At 33.8% G+C, this 15,615-nt stretch overlaps 2 protein-coding genes and 1 pseudogene across 7 annotated transcripts; all 3 read right to left on the bottom strand.

Annotated features, from left to right (window-relative positions):
- Nucleotides 1-722: 722 nt before the first annotated feature.
- LOC140982419 (probable E3 ubiquitin-protein ligase ARI1) lies at nucleotides 723-3,687 on the bottom strand. Of its 4 annotated transcripts, XM_073448911.1 has the most exons (7): nucleotides 3,401-3,686; nucleotides 3,184-3,327; nucleotides 2,818-2,850; nucleotides 2,457-2,736; nucleotides 1,852-2,332; nucleotides 1,093-1,641; nucleotides 723-964 (listed from the first exon to the last, which is right to left on the bottom strand). In XM_073448911.1, the coding sequence occupies exons 2-7, from the start codon at nucleotides 3,310-3,312 to the stop codon at nucleotides 817-819; spliced, it is 1,620 nt and encodes a 539-aa protein (XP_073305012.1). In that variant the 5' UTR covers nucleotides 3,313-3,327; nucleotides 3,401-3,686; the 3' UTR covers nucleotides 723-816. The 4 variants fall into 4 exon arrangements, with proteins under 4 accessions (XP_073305012.1, XP_073305014.1, XP_073305011.1 ...); XM_073448913.1 differs by having other exon boundaries at nucleotides 1,852-2,155; nucleotides 3,184-3,687; XM_073448910.1 differs by having other exon boundaries at nucleotides 3,184-3,686.
- Nucleotides 3,688-4,120: 433 nt separating this feature from the next.
- Nucleotides 4,121-6,638, bottom strand: LOC140982229 (small ribosomal subunit protein uS9c-like; annotated as a pseudogene).
- A 517-nt stretch (nucleotides 6,639-7,155) lies between these two features.
- On the bottom strand, nucleotides 7,156-15,083 carry LOC140982724 (BEL1-like homeodomain protein 2). Of its 3 annotated transcripts, none has more exons than XM_073449385.1 (6): nucleotides 15,000-15,083; nucleotides 14,173-14,521; nucleotides 13,387-14,025; nucleotides 12,078-12,463; nucleotides 11,007-11,067; nucleotides 7,156-7,788 (listed from the first exon to the last, which is right to left on the bottom strand). In XM_073449385.1, exons 2-6 carry the CDS (start codon nucleotides 14,392-14,394, stop codon nucleotides 7,366-7,368), a joined length of 1,731 nt encoding a protein of 576 aa, XP_073305486.1. In that variant the 5' UTR covers nucleotides 14,395-14,521; nucleotides 15,000-15,083; the 3' UTR covers nucleotides 7,156-7,365. The 3 variants fall into 3 exon arrangements, with proteins under 3 accessions (XP_073305486.1, XP_073305485.1, XP_073305487.1); XM_073449384.1 differs by lacking the exon at nucleotides 15,000-15,083 and adding an exon at nucleotides 14,653-14,991; XM_073449386.1 differs by lacking the exon at nucleotides 15,000-15,083 and adding an exon at nucleotides 14,705-14,991.
- Between the last annotated feature and the right edge of the window lie 532 nt (nucleotides 15,084-15,615).

Here is a 15,615-nt window from a genome sequence, read left to right as displayed (position 1 = left end):
CATCCCTACTTAATGTCATATTTTAAATTAAAAAATTAAAGTGAACAAAAATTGAACCAAATCAAACAATTGGTTGAGATCAGTTTTTAGTTGGTCATGGCTTGGATCAGTATTAAAATTGTTCAAACCGAAAAATATTGGTCTCGTTAAAGTTTAGGTAAAAAATACAAACCAAACGATTGTTAAACATATAACTTTTTAATTTTTAGAAATATTTTATTTGATTTTTAGTAATAAATTTGTTGTAAATGCTTTTATTTATTTCCTAAATCTATTATTTATTTCTACTATATATATATATATATATATAAGGGCTAGCGAATGATTGTTTGAATTTTTTGAAGCTAAAGTGTTGTATATTTATAATAATAATAATAATACATTGAATAAAATAGTTAAACATAAAAAGGAAACATCACCGTCATTTGAAATAGTCGGTCCCAAAAACATAAATATAACTATCAATCACTTTAAATAGTTTTTTTTTTTTTTTTTTGTAATTTCCTACCATTCTGGATATTAACAAATTTAATTACAACTTTTTAAGTAATTTGATGATAATTTATTTTAGGAATTAAAACTCTTAGCATATTTCATAAAAATGTGAACATATTTAATATGTTCGTATACAACTTTTTGTAAGATCCTTTATTGAAATTTACTGGGGGTAAGAATAAAGTCTTCCCACGAATAATTTTATCTGAAAGGAGCTCTAAAAAAGAATTAAAAAAAACTGAAACCAGTGCAGTTGCAAGCACTGCACCAGCAAACCCAATGTAACCAAGCATGGTGCTGCGATGAGTCACTCCGCGTGCATTAGATGTGTGTCGTAACTGTACCAGTTTCGGTAGAACAATTTTCCAGGATTTCAGATGCTTTTTCGACACCTCCTGATCTATAAGGAGCAATTATGTGAGTTGTCTGCTGCAGTGGACCGAGTAACTCGTTGTCAATGCAATCGTACCTGCGTACACTCTCTCTAAGTATGAGTTCCCTATCCAATCGCACTGAAATAACTCATTTCATAATGAAATTAAAGATTACATTATGTTCATATATAATTGAATAACCATTAAGTTCCCGAGGACTTACAATTTTTCGCATAAGTTATTCGTAGCAGATGTGAGAGCGATGATCTTCATTCTTATTTCCAAAATTTCTTCTGTCGGATACTTTTCAAATGGCTTTTCAAGAAACATTGAGAGCCCCTCAATGTTTTTCTCAAGTTGCTGCTGGTGGTACTCAAAAAGTCTCTGCTTTATGGTGGTCTCTTCTTGGGTCATCTCATTCTTGAATAGCACACCACCAAACATAAAAAATGCAAAGGGATATGTATAACAGAGAAACCGTCGGGATAATGTGAGTCTGGTAAACCCATCTGTAATCCAACTATTATCTTTCGCCACGAATTCTCCTGATTCGAGAATATCCATTTTCTGCTGCAATCTTTTTATCAGATCTTCTTCGGCCTTCAAAGATTGTGCATGAGATTTGTACCGATAATAATAGTGGCTATAGCGCAAGATGTCATTCTCTGAATTAGAGGTTTTCGGTTCAAGGTCCTTTTTGTATTGTCCACACTCATGATTTGCTATCCTAGTCCAGGTATGTGCCAAACCAGTCGCCCCACCACATAGCCAACTGATAAATCGAAATATTTAAACAAACAAGAGATGCAATCTAAATTGAATTCTTGATTTCCATCCTTATTCAATTGCATGTAGTAGAGTTAGATAACCAAAGCATGTCATACAACCAATCCTTCTTTGGATAAAGTTCTCAAAATCTAAAGGATAAAATCTCAGCAATTATGAGGACTGTTAATAACGTAAAACAATGAAAAGTGCTCACCAGAAAGGTTGTCCACAAATGCAGCGTACTAGGTTGCATCCCCCATTTTTCTCCACTGGTTTACTGCACTTGGGACAACTTTTCGCATTTGCAATAATCCAATCACCCGTCTCTGAGTCATCTTTGCACTTTCTGAGCCAAAGTTCCCACATCAGACACGAACATGGAGAGTGTGCTTCCGAGGAGCAACTAAAACAGAACTGAAGACCACATAAACATTCAACTTCACAGTACTCATCGTTCTCAGCACGAATAGCGTTCCCACAACTGGGGACACTGGGACACCATTTTACCCTCCTATTATCTTCAATATAAGATTCCAAAAGGAAACGTTCAAATTTGTCAGACAATTGTGGATCCCTTGCAATCACTAGATTTCTAATCTTTCCTTCATCACAAATCGAATAACACTGGTAAGCCATGCACGTAATTCGCCTACTCTTTCCCTCATTTATTTGCACTATAAAATAATTGGTCCAACCTTATCACAAACAGATATATGAATTAGTTAAAAGTGCTCAAACAAATTTTTTGAAATTTTGTGCAATATTTTTAAAATTAAAATTTTACCCCTTAGTCGTCTGGTAGTAAAGCCATATACTTACATTCATCACAGAAAATGTGGCCGCATTCCATTGTTGTCATCTCATCGGTAGGGAATTCGTTATAGCAAATTTCACAGGTTGTATCTGTCAAAACGTGAGATGAACTAAAACTCGAGCTATCAGGCAATGATATACCAGCTTTTGCACACAAATGTTCTTTTCCCTTCTCGACAAACGATGTCAGTACATTGTCAACATCCCAGCGATAATGCATAAGCAAAGTCCGTGCATTATGTTCCTTTAAGGATAGCAAGTCCATCGTTCGTTTCAAGTCATCTTTCTGCACAGTTTTCATCAGCATTCACATTTTCATAGCTATAAAGATTATTAAGAGGAAGTATTATAAAAATCAGTCACACACCTGTGCAGCCAAAAGCGATTCTTTTCTGATAAACTTCAAAACCAAGCAAACAAAGCAACAATTAGAAAATGTTCAATAGAAACATCATAATTTTCTATATTGGTGGAGAATGGAACTCTGTATTTGCGCCATTTGCTATCCGCGTGAAAGCTAGAAACTAAATCAAAATCGCACACTCCTTGAGAAGTCGATGTCTCAATCTATATGGCTTTACACACATTTTAGTATTCAATACATGCATCATGCATTTTAATCCAATCTATAACTTTTTCCACTTATATGTAATTTAATTCAATCTATAATTTTGTTTTTCGCTTATCGAGACAATCGCACAATGAAACATTATTATTTTGAGTGTACACATACCTTACAAGAAGGAGGCCTGGTACAGTAATATTTTTGCTCATCTTCATCTTCCTGACACTCATCATGGTCATCATCATAAACTCCATCACAATATTCATCATCACTGCCTCCATATCCATAATCCTCCATTTTCACTATTTCTAGCTGTTGAACACTAACCTTTTCTAAAAATATTTTTTTTTAAAAAATTTAACTTTAAAGGTATGCTCGATCAAACCTAAATTGGCGAATAAAAAATCAAGTTCCGGTCAGAATTGCTTCATTTGCTTGTGAATAAACAGGGGTTCAAGTCCTTAAGATATGCCTTGTATGGTTTCTCTATAGGAAATTGAAGGAAGGAAGTCGTTAGCGTTTATTCCGTTATCGATAACGGAATACTTGATCAATGGAAGAAAGACATCGGCGTCCCTCGCGGCAACGTTTAAACGGCGTTATTCGTAGAATTTTTCACCCTAATCTGTTAACCAGATTTTCCTTGGAGAGTAAGGCAGATGATAAGAAATTTAAATATGGTAAATTATATTATATTATATTTTAAATTTTTTAATAAACAAATCTATAATGAAAGGAAATTTGGAATTAAAATTTTTTTTTAATGTAAAAGAGGATTGAAGAATCATTGCAATTTGCAATTGTCCTCCTCCTCGCGATCTACCCCTAGTATAATTAGGCTAGTATCCTTTGAGATATTAAAATTTTGAAAATTAAAAGAGATCTAATATGATGATTTGAACGTGGATAATATTTAGATACGATTTGAATAGATTTGTATGTTTATAAAATTATGATAATAGATTTTTTTTGGATTTGTTAAATAAATAAGGATAAATTGAATAAAAAAATAAACTATGACAGCAAGACTATACTTAAATTTTAATATAAGTAATTCTCTTATATTATTATATTTAAATTATAAAATAAAAACTTCACATAGGAATATTCCAACATGCATGTAATTTGCTAAAAAAGAGTGTTGGACTTACATTTGTAACTGAAGATACATAAAACATAGAAGAGAATATTAATCCTTCCTGTGAAAATCAATACAACAAAGCAAGGAAAAACAGAGATTTTATACACGGAAAACCAAAATGTTGATGCTTGTCAGCATAATATGAGGTTGATTCTGGTATCAATCCTGAGAAAGCAAACCCGAACTTGCTCCACGTTATACGAAAATTGAAGAAGGGAGTTACAATATCTGCTAAAACCTTAACGTTTTGAGTACTGAGGGCGCTTCCTAGCTTTCCTTTAACCCAGGCTTCTTCCTCTCGACTATTCTTGAGTCTCTGGTCAGGAGACCTTCCTGTTTCAAAGGTGATCTGTGACTTGCGCTCACTTTCAGTAAAGCCCGAGCAACACCAAGGGAGATCGCTTGAGCTTGCCCCAACAGGCCGCCACCGTGAGCCTTCACAAAGACATCATAGCTACTCTCATAGCCTAAAGTCATTAGAGGAGTCTTAATATACTGCAGCCATAGAGGATTCCCTTGAAGGTATTCCTGCAAAATCAGTTCGATTCATGTCGACTTTGATCTTAAAATCTCAGAATCCTCACAATATGCCTCAGAATTACAAAGAACAGATTTTTCACACCCCATCAAATTTGATCGTCAAACTACCAGCATGAACTGCTTGAGTTTTATATCCTCTAAATCATAAGTTCAAGAGTAATATTTCAACTTCAGCATCTGTACATCACATCTTAATATACTTTCCAATAGTGTCCATGTGTTTCTTGTCTAATCATGTGTGATTAATCTGTTAGCAACATCAATTTCAAGGAATTATGAAGATTTTAGGAGCTTGTTGCCTCCAAACAATTCAGAAGCATGGACAACATGAGAGATGAGAGTCAAATTGCAAAAATTGGTTTTTCTTCCCCTTTTTATTATGTAAATATACCTTATTTGAAAGACTCACACTTGCGCCAGACCAATAAAAAGATTTGGGTTGAGGCTTGTACTATCATTCACCTGATTTTGGAGGAAACATACAGAGAGTAGGTTACATTTTCATAGAAAGTGGAAAACGCAAGTTCCTAAATCCACTTCCACTTCCACTCCAAGATGACTCATAGGAACAGATGATTCCAAGGGTTACGAAAAATGATCCAAGAATCCTTTAGCCCAACAATCATTTTGCGATAATCTCTTTTGGCATGGGTATCAATTGGCTCTCATATGTCATGACATACAGAGAGTAGGTTACATTTTCATAAAAAGTGGAAAAACGCAAGTTCCTAAATCCACTTCCACTCCAAGATGACTCGATGACTCATAGGAACAGATGATTCCAAGGGTTTGAAAAATGATCCAAGAATCCTTTGGCCCAACAATCATTTTGCAATAGTCTCTTTTGGCATGGGTATCAATTGGCTCTCATGAGGTCATGAACTCCTGCCTAAGTACATCAAATACACTCGAATGGTGGAAAAAGAGGGGCTGGTAGGGGCGGTTGTCACTCTCCGGATTTAAAATTATCCCATGGATATAATTATTTTTATATATTTATTTCATAAAGTATAAATTTTCACCCCTCAACTTTATCAAGTATTAGTTTCGCCCCCAACGCAAATCTTCCGGCTCCCCCAGCGGATACACTCACACATACTTTTGGATGCCACTTTTACACAAGCTGCAGGAGATTTTCAACAGGGAAACAACCAAATGTCCAAGCTGATCAAATGATTAAAAAAAAATCTCCTATAATTATTTTAAAATTAAAGTAAAAATGTAAAATAAATTTAATCTCTAGTACAATATTTTTAAAAAATACAAGCTACGCCAGAAATTCTCAGAAATAGCGTTCTATATTAAATTTCTAGTTCTGGCCTGACAAGGCGGACTATGTTTTATGATATTAAAAATCATAGCTTCAGCCTACCACTAATGTCCACCATCATCATAACGATACACCAACACAAAACGTATAAAATTAAATTGTGAGCAAGAGTAAAATATCAGCGTAAATAAGAAAAAACCAATAAAATCCGAAGTGCTAAAGAACCTTAGCATCGCGATAATTGATGACAAATTTCCCGGAGCCTTCCTGCAGAACGACCCTAGCAATAGCGCATTTCCTGCGGCCGGTGCCGATTATATTCTGTGCCGCGAATCCACCAGGAAGCCTGGATTTCACCAGATTTTCGAGATCGGATGTTTCCACGTCTGTGTAGGCGACGGAAGCCGAGGAGGATATGACGAAGGTAGGGAATTTGGGGGCAGGGAATTTCAAAGACAAGGGCTTCAATGTAACAAATGAAAGAGAAGGAACTGGATTCGGTGAGATTATGGAGGAGAATGAGAGGGAATCAATGGATGAGGCGAGAGCGGAGATGGAGGTCGCCGTAGCCATTGATGGAGGTGAGGTGACTGGTGAGTGAAGTTCTTAGTATCGTGGAGAGGAGGATAATGCAGTTTAATTGACCAGTATACCCCTCCGAATCAAGGTTATCCAGATCCGAAGCATGACCAACTCAATTTATAAGGCCCAATAAAACTATTAATTTTTCTAATGGGCCGAGCTAATCCAACGCTACTACTGGTTCAGGTTTTCGGGTCATCCCCATGAGGTCAGACCCATCCATTTGAGACTAAACTTTAGCACAATGTGAATAACAAAATAAATTAATTATTTTACAAAAATAATCGTTATAGATTAAATTTTATTAATTGATGTAACATATGTTAAAATGAAGTTATGAATTGATTTTTATGAATTCATGTGTAACCGGTAATTAGCACATGATAATTAATCGAGCACAAAAACACATGTACGGTCTCATGAGTCAATTTTGTGATCCAAATAATCTTTTTTATGTTAAAAATATTACTTTTATTGTAAACATGGACATAATTATTCATAAAACCGTCTATCAAAAAACTTACTCTTAATCAAAATATTACTAAATAAGATCTTTCAGAATGACAATTCTATATATTTTTCTATAAATCAATACTTGAATTCACTCCACCGAGCATCAATCGTCATCTATTCACAATCAAATATTTTACAAACAATTTCAATTTTTTATATAAAAAAATCCTTATCCCATCACAATTATTACATATTTTCTCTCCGTTACATACAAATTGCATTCACTATATATCATGTAATCGAACAAGAATCCACACATTAGTTACACTAATTACCATATCAGAACTATATAATATAATTTTAATTAATACGTTCCAAGATTTCTAATTGAGAATTGGCTCATTCTTGGCATATTTTCCGAATGCCTAAGTCCCAAAGTAAGCGACACATCCCCCGCCTGGCTTCCACCCCTAACCATACTTCCACCACCACCGAACTTGGCCTGGGGCCAATACTCAGATGGCGGAAAGCCACCAGACGCGGCGGGGGCAGAAGTGGTGGCACCTACTAGGGACAACCCATGGATCAAATTATTGGTTTCTTTCGTAGGGTCATTTTCTGGTGCATTAACTTCCAATCTTCTGCCTCCTGGAGGAGAGTTGTGCATTGGAGTCTGTGCTGCTGCTGCTCCTCCATGTTGTACCTCATCTTGGAACTCTTTCTGGTACATTTCTTCCACCATGGGCTTCCACAGGCGAACCCTAGCATTTATGAACCAATTTGATACCTGGAAATACATTAAATGTATTATGAGTGTGTGTTCAGTGATTGGCAGTACGCACTGCTGCTGCAGCATTAAATTCAGTTCATTGAGTAGTAAATATTTAATGAACATAAACCCAAATCATGCAAATAAATACGTGCCATATGTACTTTGTCCTATTATGTGAGAAGGGGTTTTTTGTTCTTTATTAGCTGGTTGAAAAAATCAGAAAAAAAAAAAAAAGAAAGAAAAAGAAGCACAGCCTACAGTATGTATAATGTTTGATTGAGAATTCAAATGGAAAATGCATCATACAGAAACGGACCGGGAACTTTGTTCAAGGGTACACACAGGGGAGAAGGCTGTTGATATAACTCGTCGGATTCCGATGATGCTACGGTGGATAATGGACGTGAGATCGATGATGAGATTTGGGTTTCTTCCAAATTCCAATTTTCTTCGGCTCGTTTTACTTTTCATAATCAATATATATCTAATACATTTCTATTTGTGATACACAGATTGTTACACAATAATGTTAGAGAAGATTTCTTCTCAAAGACGACCATGATAAATAAATTTCTGAATTGTTTTGTATATTCAATAAATATAATTAAAATTTGATCGAATGAGCTTATAAATTATTTTAAGCAACTTATAAGTTGTTTGTAAGCTCATAATCTCTAAAACATTATTAGGAAATAAATCTTTAAAGGGGTTTATGACAATGAAAAACAAAAGATATATCAGCACATAATATTTTATAGCCTGCAAGGATTGCCCCAAGACCGAGTGGTCTACTCCGTCTAATTGGGTTCTAGCTAGTTTCACCAAACGTGGGTTGTATTTATTTATTGTTGATTGATATTTGTATTAATATTTGAATATTACTTGAGTTTATTTGTGAATTGTGATGATTATAATAGTTTGATATTGATTGATCTTATACTAAAAAAATTCATATTTCCATTTATACATATGGAGAGATAAAGAGAAGAAAAAGTAGAGTGGGAATCCGGAAAAATGAGGAAGAAATAAAGAATTAATTAGTTTTTTCTTTTCTAAAGTTATTTTATGTATACAAATATATTGTAAAATAATTATTTTCATATATAGTATTTTGTTCTTTTTGTTAATTATGATAAAGATACTATAATTTCAGGCATATTAATATTTTAAAGCTAGCTAATTGGAAATGTAGCTGCATTAAATTAGAAATCTGGCTCCTAGCTCTGATTAATAGCACAAACGGGAAACCCTAGCTATGAATGTAAGTGTATAACTAGAGAATTAATGGAGTATACTCAAATAAAGGACATGCATGCATTCACAAAAGGAATATGAACTATATTTAGACACATTACAACTTGGCTAAAAATTATGGAAAAACATTTAGAAGTATCATTGACAATATTATATTTTACGTCGATCGTTTTCCATTTTAATGCATATATATAACACTAGTTTATATAATATATATGACTGATAAAAAAAATTTGACAGATACAAGTAATTTATGTAATAATTAATTATATGATTTGTTGTATAGGTTGAGTCGAATCTGAATTAAATCATTCAGTAATCATCTTATAAACAAACTAAATAATATCTTATTGTGTGAATTATGTGAAATCCAGTTTTCCTTAATTTAAGTGGATATTTTTTAGTTTGAATTAGAATTTTTAAGATCTAACAGAGAAAAGTTCATCTGCAACAATTCTTATTTTATGTTACATTAGCCATCGATAACTCAACTTATTTAAAAAAAATTACCACACTAATAAAAACCTAAAATATAAGCTAATGCAACACGAAATAGACAAAAATTTGTGTGAGACGGTCTCACGGGTCGTATTTTGTGAGACGGATATCTTATTTGGGTCATCCGTGAAAAATTATTACTTTTTATGCTAAGAGTATTACTTTTTATTGTGAATATCGGTAGGATTGACCCGTCTCACAGATAAATATTCATAAGACTGTCTCATAAGACCTACTCCACGAAATATTACAAGAGTTAGTAAATATGATTTTTTCCATCATTCCTAACTCTATAAATAGGAGCCTTATTTATTGCCGAAAATAGGTACCTTGTTCTACTCTTTTAGGTTTTAGACTAATCTATTGGATATCTGGGATTCTTTTTGTGTGATGTGCGTGCGTGTCTATGCTATCTTTTTCGCTTATTTTTATGATCTTTAAGGATACTTTCTCCACCTAATGTCTTAAAGAACATATATTAATTGAGGACTTTTTTTTAGAAGTATCATGTATTTACTTGTGACCACCTGTCAGACTTTATCTTTTTCATATGTAAATGCTAAAAATATTATTAAAAAGAAGAAGTAATAAATCTATAACCGAAATAAATTAAAACTTGTGTTAATTGAGTCACTAAGAGAGATATAATCAGAATAAAAATGCGTAGAAAGTGCTCATGATGCATGCATATCACTGAAGAAGAACGAAAATTTTAGCAATATTTTTAAAAAAGGGTATGCAAAATTTTTGTTATTTAATTTTCACTTTTTCCACTTTGGTCCTACTAACAGTGAACTAGTATTTTTAATCATGTAACTTATATGTTTTTTTTTAATCTTGTTACGATGAAGTTTCAATTTTAATTTAGTTACTTGTTTTTTTAATTTATGGTAAAAATAACTTGTATGCTTTTTCATTTTTGGTCTATTTTTTATCGGTAGGGACAATGAACTCAGGTAAAAAAATCAAAAATGAAAAAGCATATAAGTTACTAGACTAAAAATGAAAATTCATTGTAACAAGATAATAAATGAAACAAGAAATGTAAATCACAAGACTAAGAATACAAATTCATTTTTAATTAATGTGACTAAAAGTGGAAAAAATAAAAATTGTAAGACAAAAAATGTAATTTGCCTTTTAAAAAAAAATAAAGTTTTTAAACTTATTTTCCCAAGAGTCCTTAGATAAATTATTAATATAAAGTTAAAGAGGAAATATTTCTTCCGATATATATGTATATAATATTTTTACTATAAGATTGTTATCAAAAAATTATCAAAGAATCGCTTATTAATGAAACTAAGGTTTTTTTTTTTTTTTTCTCAAAAGAAGGAAATGAAACTTTGCTTAGAGACAGAAGGATGGATGACAAGAATCTGCACACAATCAATTCAAAAACCAATGGGTAAAATGAAATATCCCTATCAGAGAGAAATGACACATCGATTTTGATACCAAAGGAGAATTGTAATGAGTACCTGGTTTTTCGATAAACCAGTCTGCCGAGACAGCAAATGTTTGTCTGCTTCAGTTGGGTACCTGTGAGACAAAATAAATAATAAAATGTTATCCTTTGTTTCAACCACCCATATATATATATACTTCTTTAAGTTCCCATCTTTGATTAAATATACAATATTCCACAACAATCAATCATTACACCAATAAAATTTATTGCATTGGTTTCTGTTCAGTGCAGCAGAAGCAAATGGGATTTACCCAGTAAATCATTTATTTTTTTAATGAATTTCACAGAGCATTCTCATCAGCACAAAAATCATGGACTTAATTATCAGAACTTCTTCTAACTGAGTAGACTGGAATTAAAGTGCTGAGGTCACCATAATTTGTCTGCAAACTTTTGATATAGGCATATAGCTGATCAGTACATGTGTATATACGTGTGTGCCTGTGTGAATCCATTTATTCTATGTTAGTGATGCAGTAAAATGAGATTTAAGGGTTCCACCTTCTTCTTTTTTTTTTTGGCAAGAGTAACAGATATTATGTTTCGTAATTTAAAAATAAGGAAGCGAAATGAAATTAAAGTCTTTACAAAATTAAGCAGAAAGGGACTAAAATATAGGTCAACTGACATTTTCATTTAGATGTTTCAACTTATCATTAACAAACACGGTAAGACTCACCTAATAAATTATGAAAATTCGTGAAACATATATACTCTAATTTTGCCATGGTTGATATTTGTAAATGGTACGGTAATTGTCTATCCAGATTCTTGAAAGTTTAAAAGTGCCATGTAAATTTATTTTAGTGAAATAATAATATTCACGTTCCGAGTTGTGATTTATCCATAATATTTTCTCAACAGAGGGTGCCTAAATAATCAAGGTTCTTAATAATTTCTTAAATAATTTTCTCCTCGCAAACTCCTAACAAATTTAGTAACGCAGATGTATGTCTTAATGAACAATTTTCTACCCAAGACCAGAGAGACCTTTTGCCATTTATGTAAAATGTCAGCACGCATTTGTTTCTTGTGTGTGAGTAAGAATTAAGCAAAGAGATAAAAGAGAGAAGCGTAATACGGATGTAGAAAGTGCTCAAAAAGCCAGGATCTCAATATGTTAACAGAGCGCTCAGGCAATCCTCTTTGGGGCCTCCAAGATTCAGCATCCAGCATTCCCATATGCTCTGCTGCCTTTTGCTGCCTATACTTTTGTTCAAGAATTTTCAGCCTTGGTGTCTCTCCTTTTGTTATTCCACTCCCTCCTGTCACATCTTTCTCCCCTAGAGCCTCACAGCACAGCCTCAGCTCGGACGCTATCGCGTCCTTTATGCACCGGAAGTGTCGCGACATCGCCTTCTGGGCGAGCCCCGTGTATGTGCACGATGCCCCGTGACCAAGTACCGAGTCGAATGAGTTCACTATTGATTGCATTTGTTCAAAGTATCTTGTGTATCTTGCACCCACCTGATAAAGTTACTTGTTAGCTGGTACACATATAATTATTGTAAAAAGTTCATCTGTAATACTGGATTTTTTTCCTGTGATTTCTTGTGACCAGACCTCGTTCGTACTGTTTGATTCCGGGCTTATTAAAAAAGATACATCAGATTTGAGTATTTCATTTAACATGAATGTCATCAGGAATCTATTTGATGTGTCAACCTTTTCCGGCAGAGGGAATGTAGAAATAAAGTTGAGGCATTGTTTTTTATGCTATTCGATTATTGCAAGAAAAGAGAGAGAAATGATATTCATAATTAAATTATTATATTGAAGAAAATAGAGCATGAATCTTGATTTAATTATTAAAAAACTCTCATGGCTTCTACTTGTTTATGGGGACCTTTTCTCCTTTTAGATCAAAAACTGCCAATTATTCACCATTATGCATTATTTAATAACCATAATACATGATTAAAAAAGAATCAAAAGTTAATGGTCCCCAAATGGAGACAGATTAAGCCCATATTTTTTCTTGAGCAGTATGTACAAATCATTCTATAATGTTGATTCCCAGCAGCAGCAACGGCGGTGTGTCGATCATCGGAACGACATGTACCCCCGACAATAGCCTGCCATCCTAAGAAACTTTTCGAATTGGGTTCTTAATTTAACTAAAGTGACACCTCATTAAATATAATAAACATTTATATTTGTATACTGATGAATGTCCTAGATCAATTTTATATAGTACTAAACTTTAATACTAAGTGGTAAGTTTGGTGAAATATTCATATCAGCATCCTTTCTTCATCTCGATTGATTTGCTTCCAGAAATCTTATTGTAATGATTTTTATGTAATATTTGAATGGATTTTAATTTTTGGCTAATAAAGTTGATCTGGAAAATTAAAGAAATAGTGGCTAATAAATATACATTATTATACCTCATCAAGCATCGACAGTAGCTTGATTTTCCTTCTATGGTACTCAGTCCTCTCAGAAGGAGATAAAGACGGTTGATCCGTTGAGGAAGACGTCTTCACGGTTCCACGACCAGCATCTGAGCTGGAATTAGGGTTTTTTTCAACTTTCTTGAATTTCTGATTCATCAAATGCCCTCTTCCAACACAACAAAAATCTTCCAACAGTTCTTGTGCTGCTCTTAAGTAGCGTGAATTCCTTAACCCGTTCGCCACTCTTGCGGACTCCGCAAACCCGAGGTAGATTTGATCATGGAAGAATTGTTGATTAGTAGCAAGAGTACTGTTCAAGCCATATTGATGGCTTGAAGGGACCATTCCATCGAAGAACAATTCACCATGTCCAATACTTAGTTTCTCCGACTTTGTGGCTTCCAAGTTTTTTAAAGAGGAAGATAGTGATAAAGAAAGGCCTTGACCTTCAACGATCCTTCCGATTCTCATGGTTTCTGCGTTTAATCCACCACCTCCGCCGCTGCTTGGAATCCAAGTTAATTGAGATGGATTAGTACTCTCAGGTGCTGCTACTGCAGGACTGATCAAGTGGAACCCTTGAAGATGAGCGTTATCTGACGTGTTGGGATTGAATTTGTGGAGTGAAATCTGCATTAAAAAAAAAGAGTAGATTCAGGATTACTTAACTTCGAATTCTCTGAATTTTCATGCTGACATGTTGTGTGGTAGCAATAATATATAGTACCTATTCTCTTTTTGTTGCAGTGGATATATATGTACCATTTAGTTAATTACCTCATCTGCATATTGGATTTGATCATCCAATAAACCGGAGTCGGTTCTTCGCCACGGCAAGTTGATCACTTCAGCCAGCATAGACCCTCCCGTGGCGTTGTACACCGGTGGCTGAAGAGTGGATAAGTTATCCACTTGGGAGGATAAAGGATCAAATCCTTGAAATCTTATCATCCAATCTCCTTGATTCTTTGCTGCCATAGATATATCTTTCATATGCATTTGAAAAGTTGTTGATACTTTGGGACATAAAATTTCTGGAAATACCAAAAACTCTAGCTAGCTAGGGGTTTCTAGCTAGGTTATTTCATATCAATCTTGTTTCGGAACTCCATACCTAGTCTTGGACCTGGTAAATTACACCATCAAACGAGAAACATAATCAAGCTTCAATATATGAGTGCAAAAAGGAAATTCATTTGAATTGGACATAATATAATTATATCAAGATGAAAGTTTCCACTGATAAAAAAAAAGAACCTAATTTTCTTGAACTACATATAAAAGAATTCTCACTTCACTTTCTTCTCACATCCAGGCCCAAAGAACTCCTAGTTTATCACCATCCATAACAAGACGATCACAGGTCAAAGAAAGCACGGTTAGTCGGATCGGATACGATAGCACCGAATCCCAGAAATTAAACATCATTTTCTCTGTTGAACTAATCATATGATATAGAACTAAATTAACTCTTTTAATGTGTTGCATATCTACTCCGATCCATGAAATCTTAGAAACAGGTAGTTTTTTTTCCCTCTCAAATCAAACAATATAAAAGCCAGAGAGAAGCGATAATGAAAGAAGAAGAGAAAAAGGGGTCACACTCTACATAGCTCTTCACTTCCTCACTTCACTTTCACCAAACTTTCCATATAATATAAATACAAAGCTTACCATTCGCACGCCATCTTTTTTATATTATATATATTAAGTTAAACAGAAAGTTAAGGTAGAGAGACTACTATTGGACAATATATACATGTACAGTACAATTCTTCGCCACTGGCCTTAGTGGACTCAAAAAGGTTTAAGGGTATCAAAGATTTTGACAATTTAAAGCATTATTAATATAGGGATGGTGTACTAGATTCTACAAAGGTAGGGTTTGTCAAAAATACAGTGTTTCGATGCATCATAAGCCATTGTAATTTGTTTGAGAATTTATGCATTTTTTACTTAATTTTTGATGAATTTGTATTTCCTATGAATATATCAAATGCGGCTTTCATTATTTTTTTTTATGATTTTTAATTCATTGTCGCGGAAATAGGCTGTTGAGGGACAGGGACAATTCTGTTGCCAAAAAGACAACCAAGATTTTGATTAAAGAAACGGGGAGATGCATGGATCGAAACGTACTGATTAAACATTAGGACAAAGATTGCAATTTTAGTGGTGTAAATTTACCAAAACAATAGCTTTTTCCGGCTAGAAACCTCA

The sequence above is a fragment of the Primulina huaijiensis genome, chromosome 8 (assembly GCF_012295235.1).
Source record: "Primulina huaijiensis isolate GDHJ02 chromosome 8, ASM1229523v2, whole genome shotgun sequence".
Classification (NCBI taxonomy): Eukaryota; Viridiplantae; Streptophyta; class Magnoliopsida; order Lamiales; family Gesneriaceae; genus Primulina; species Primulina huaijiensis.
Note: the sequence above shows the minus strand (reverse complement) of the source record. Positions and strands in the feature narration are given on the sequence as shown.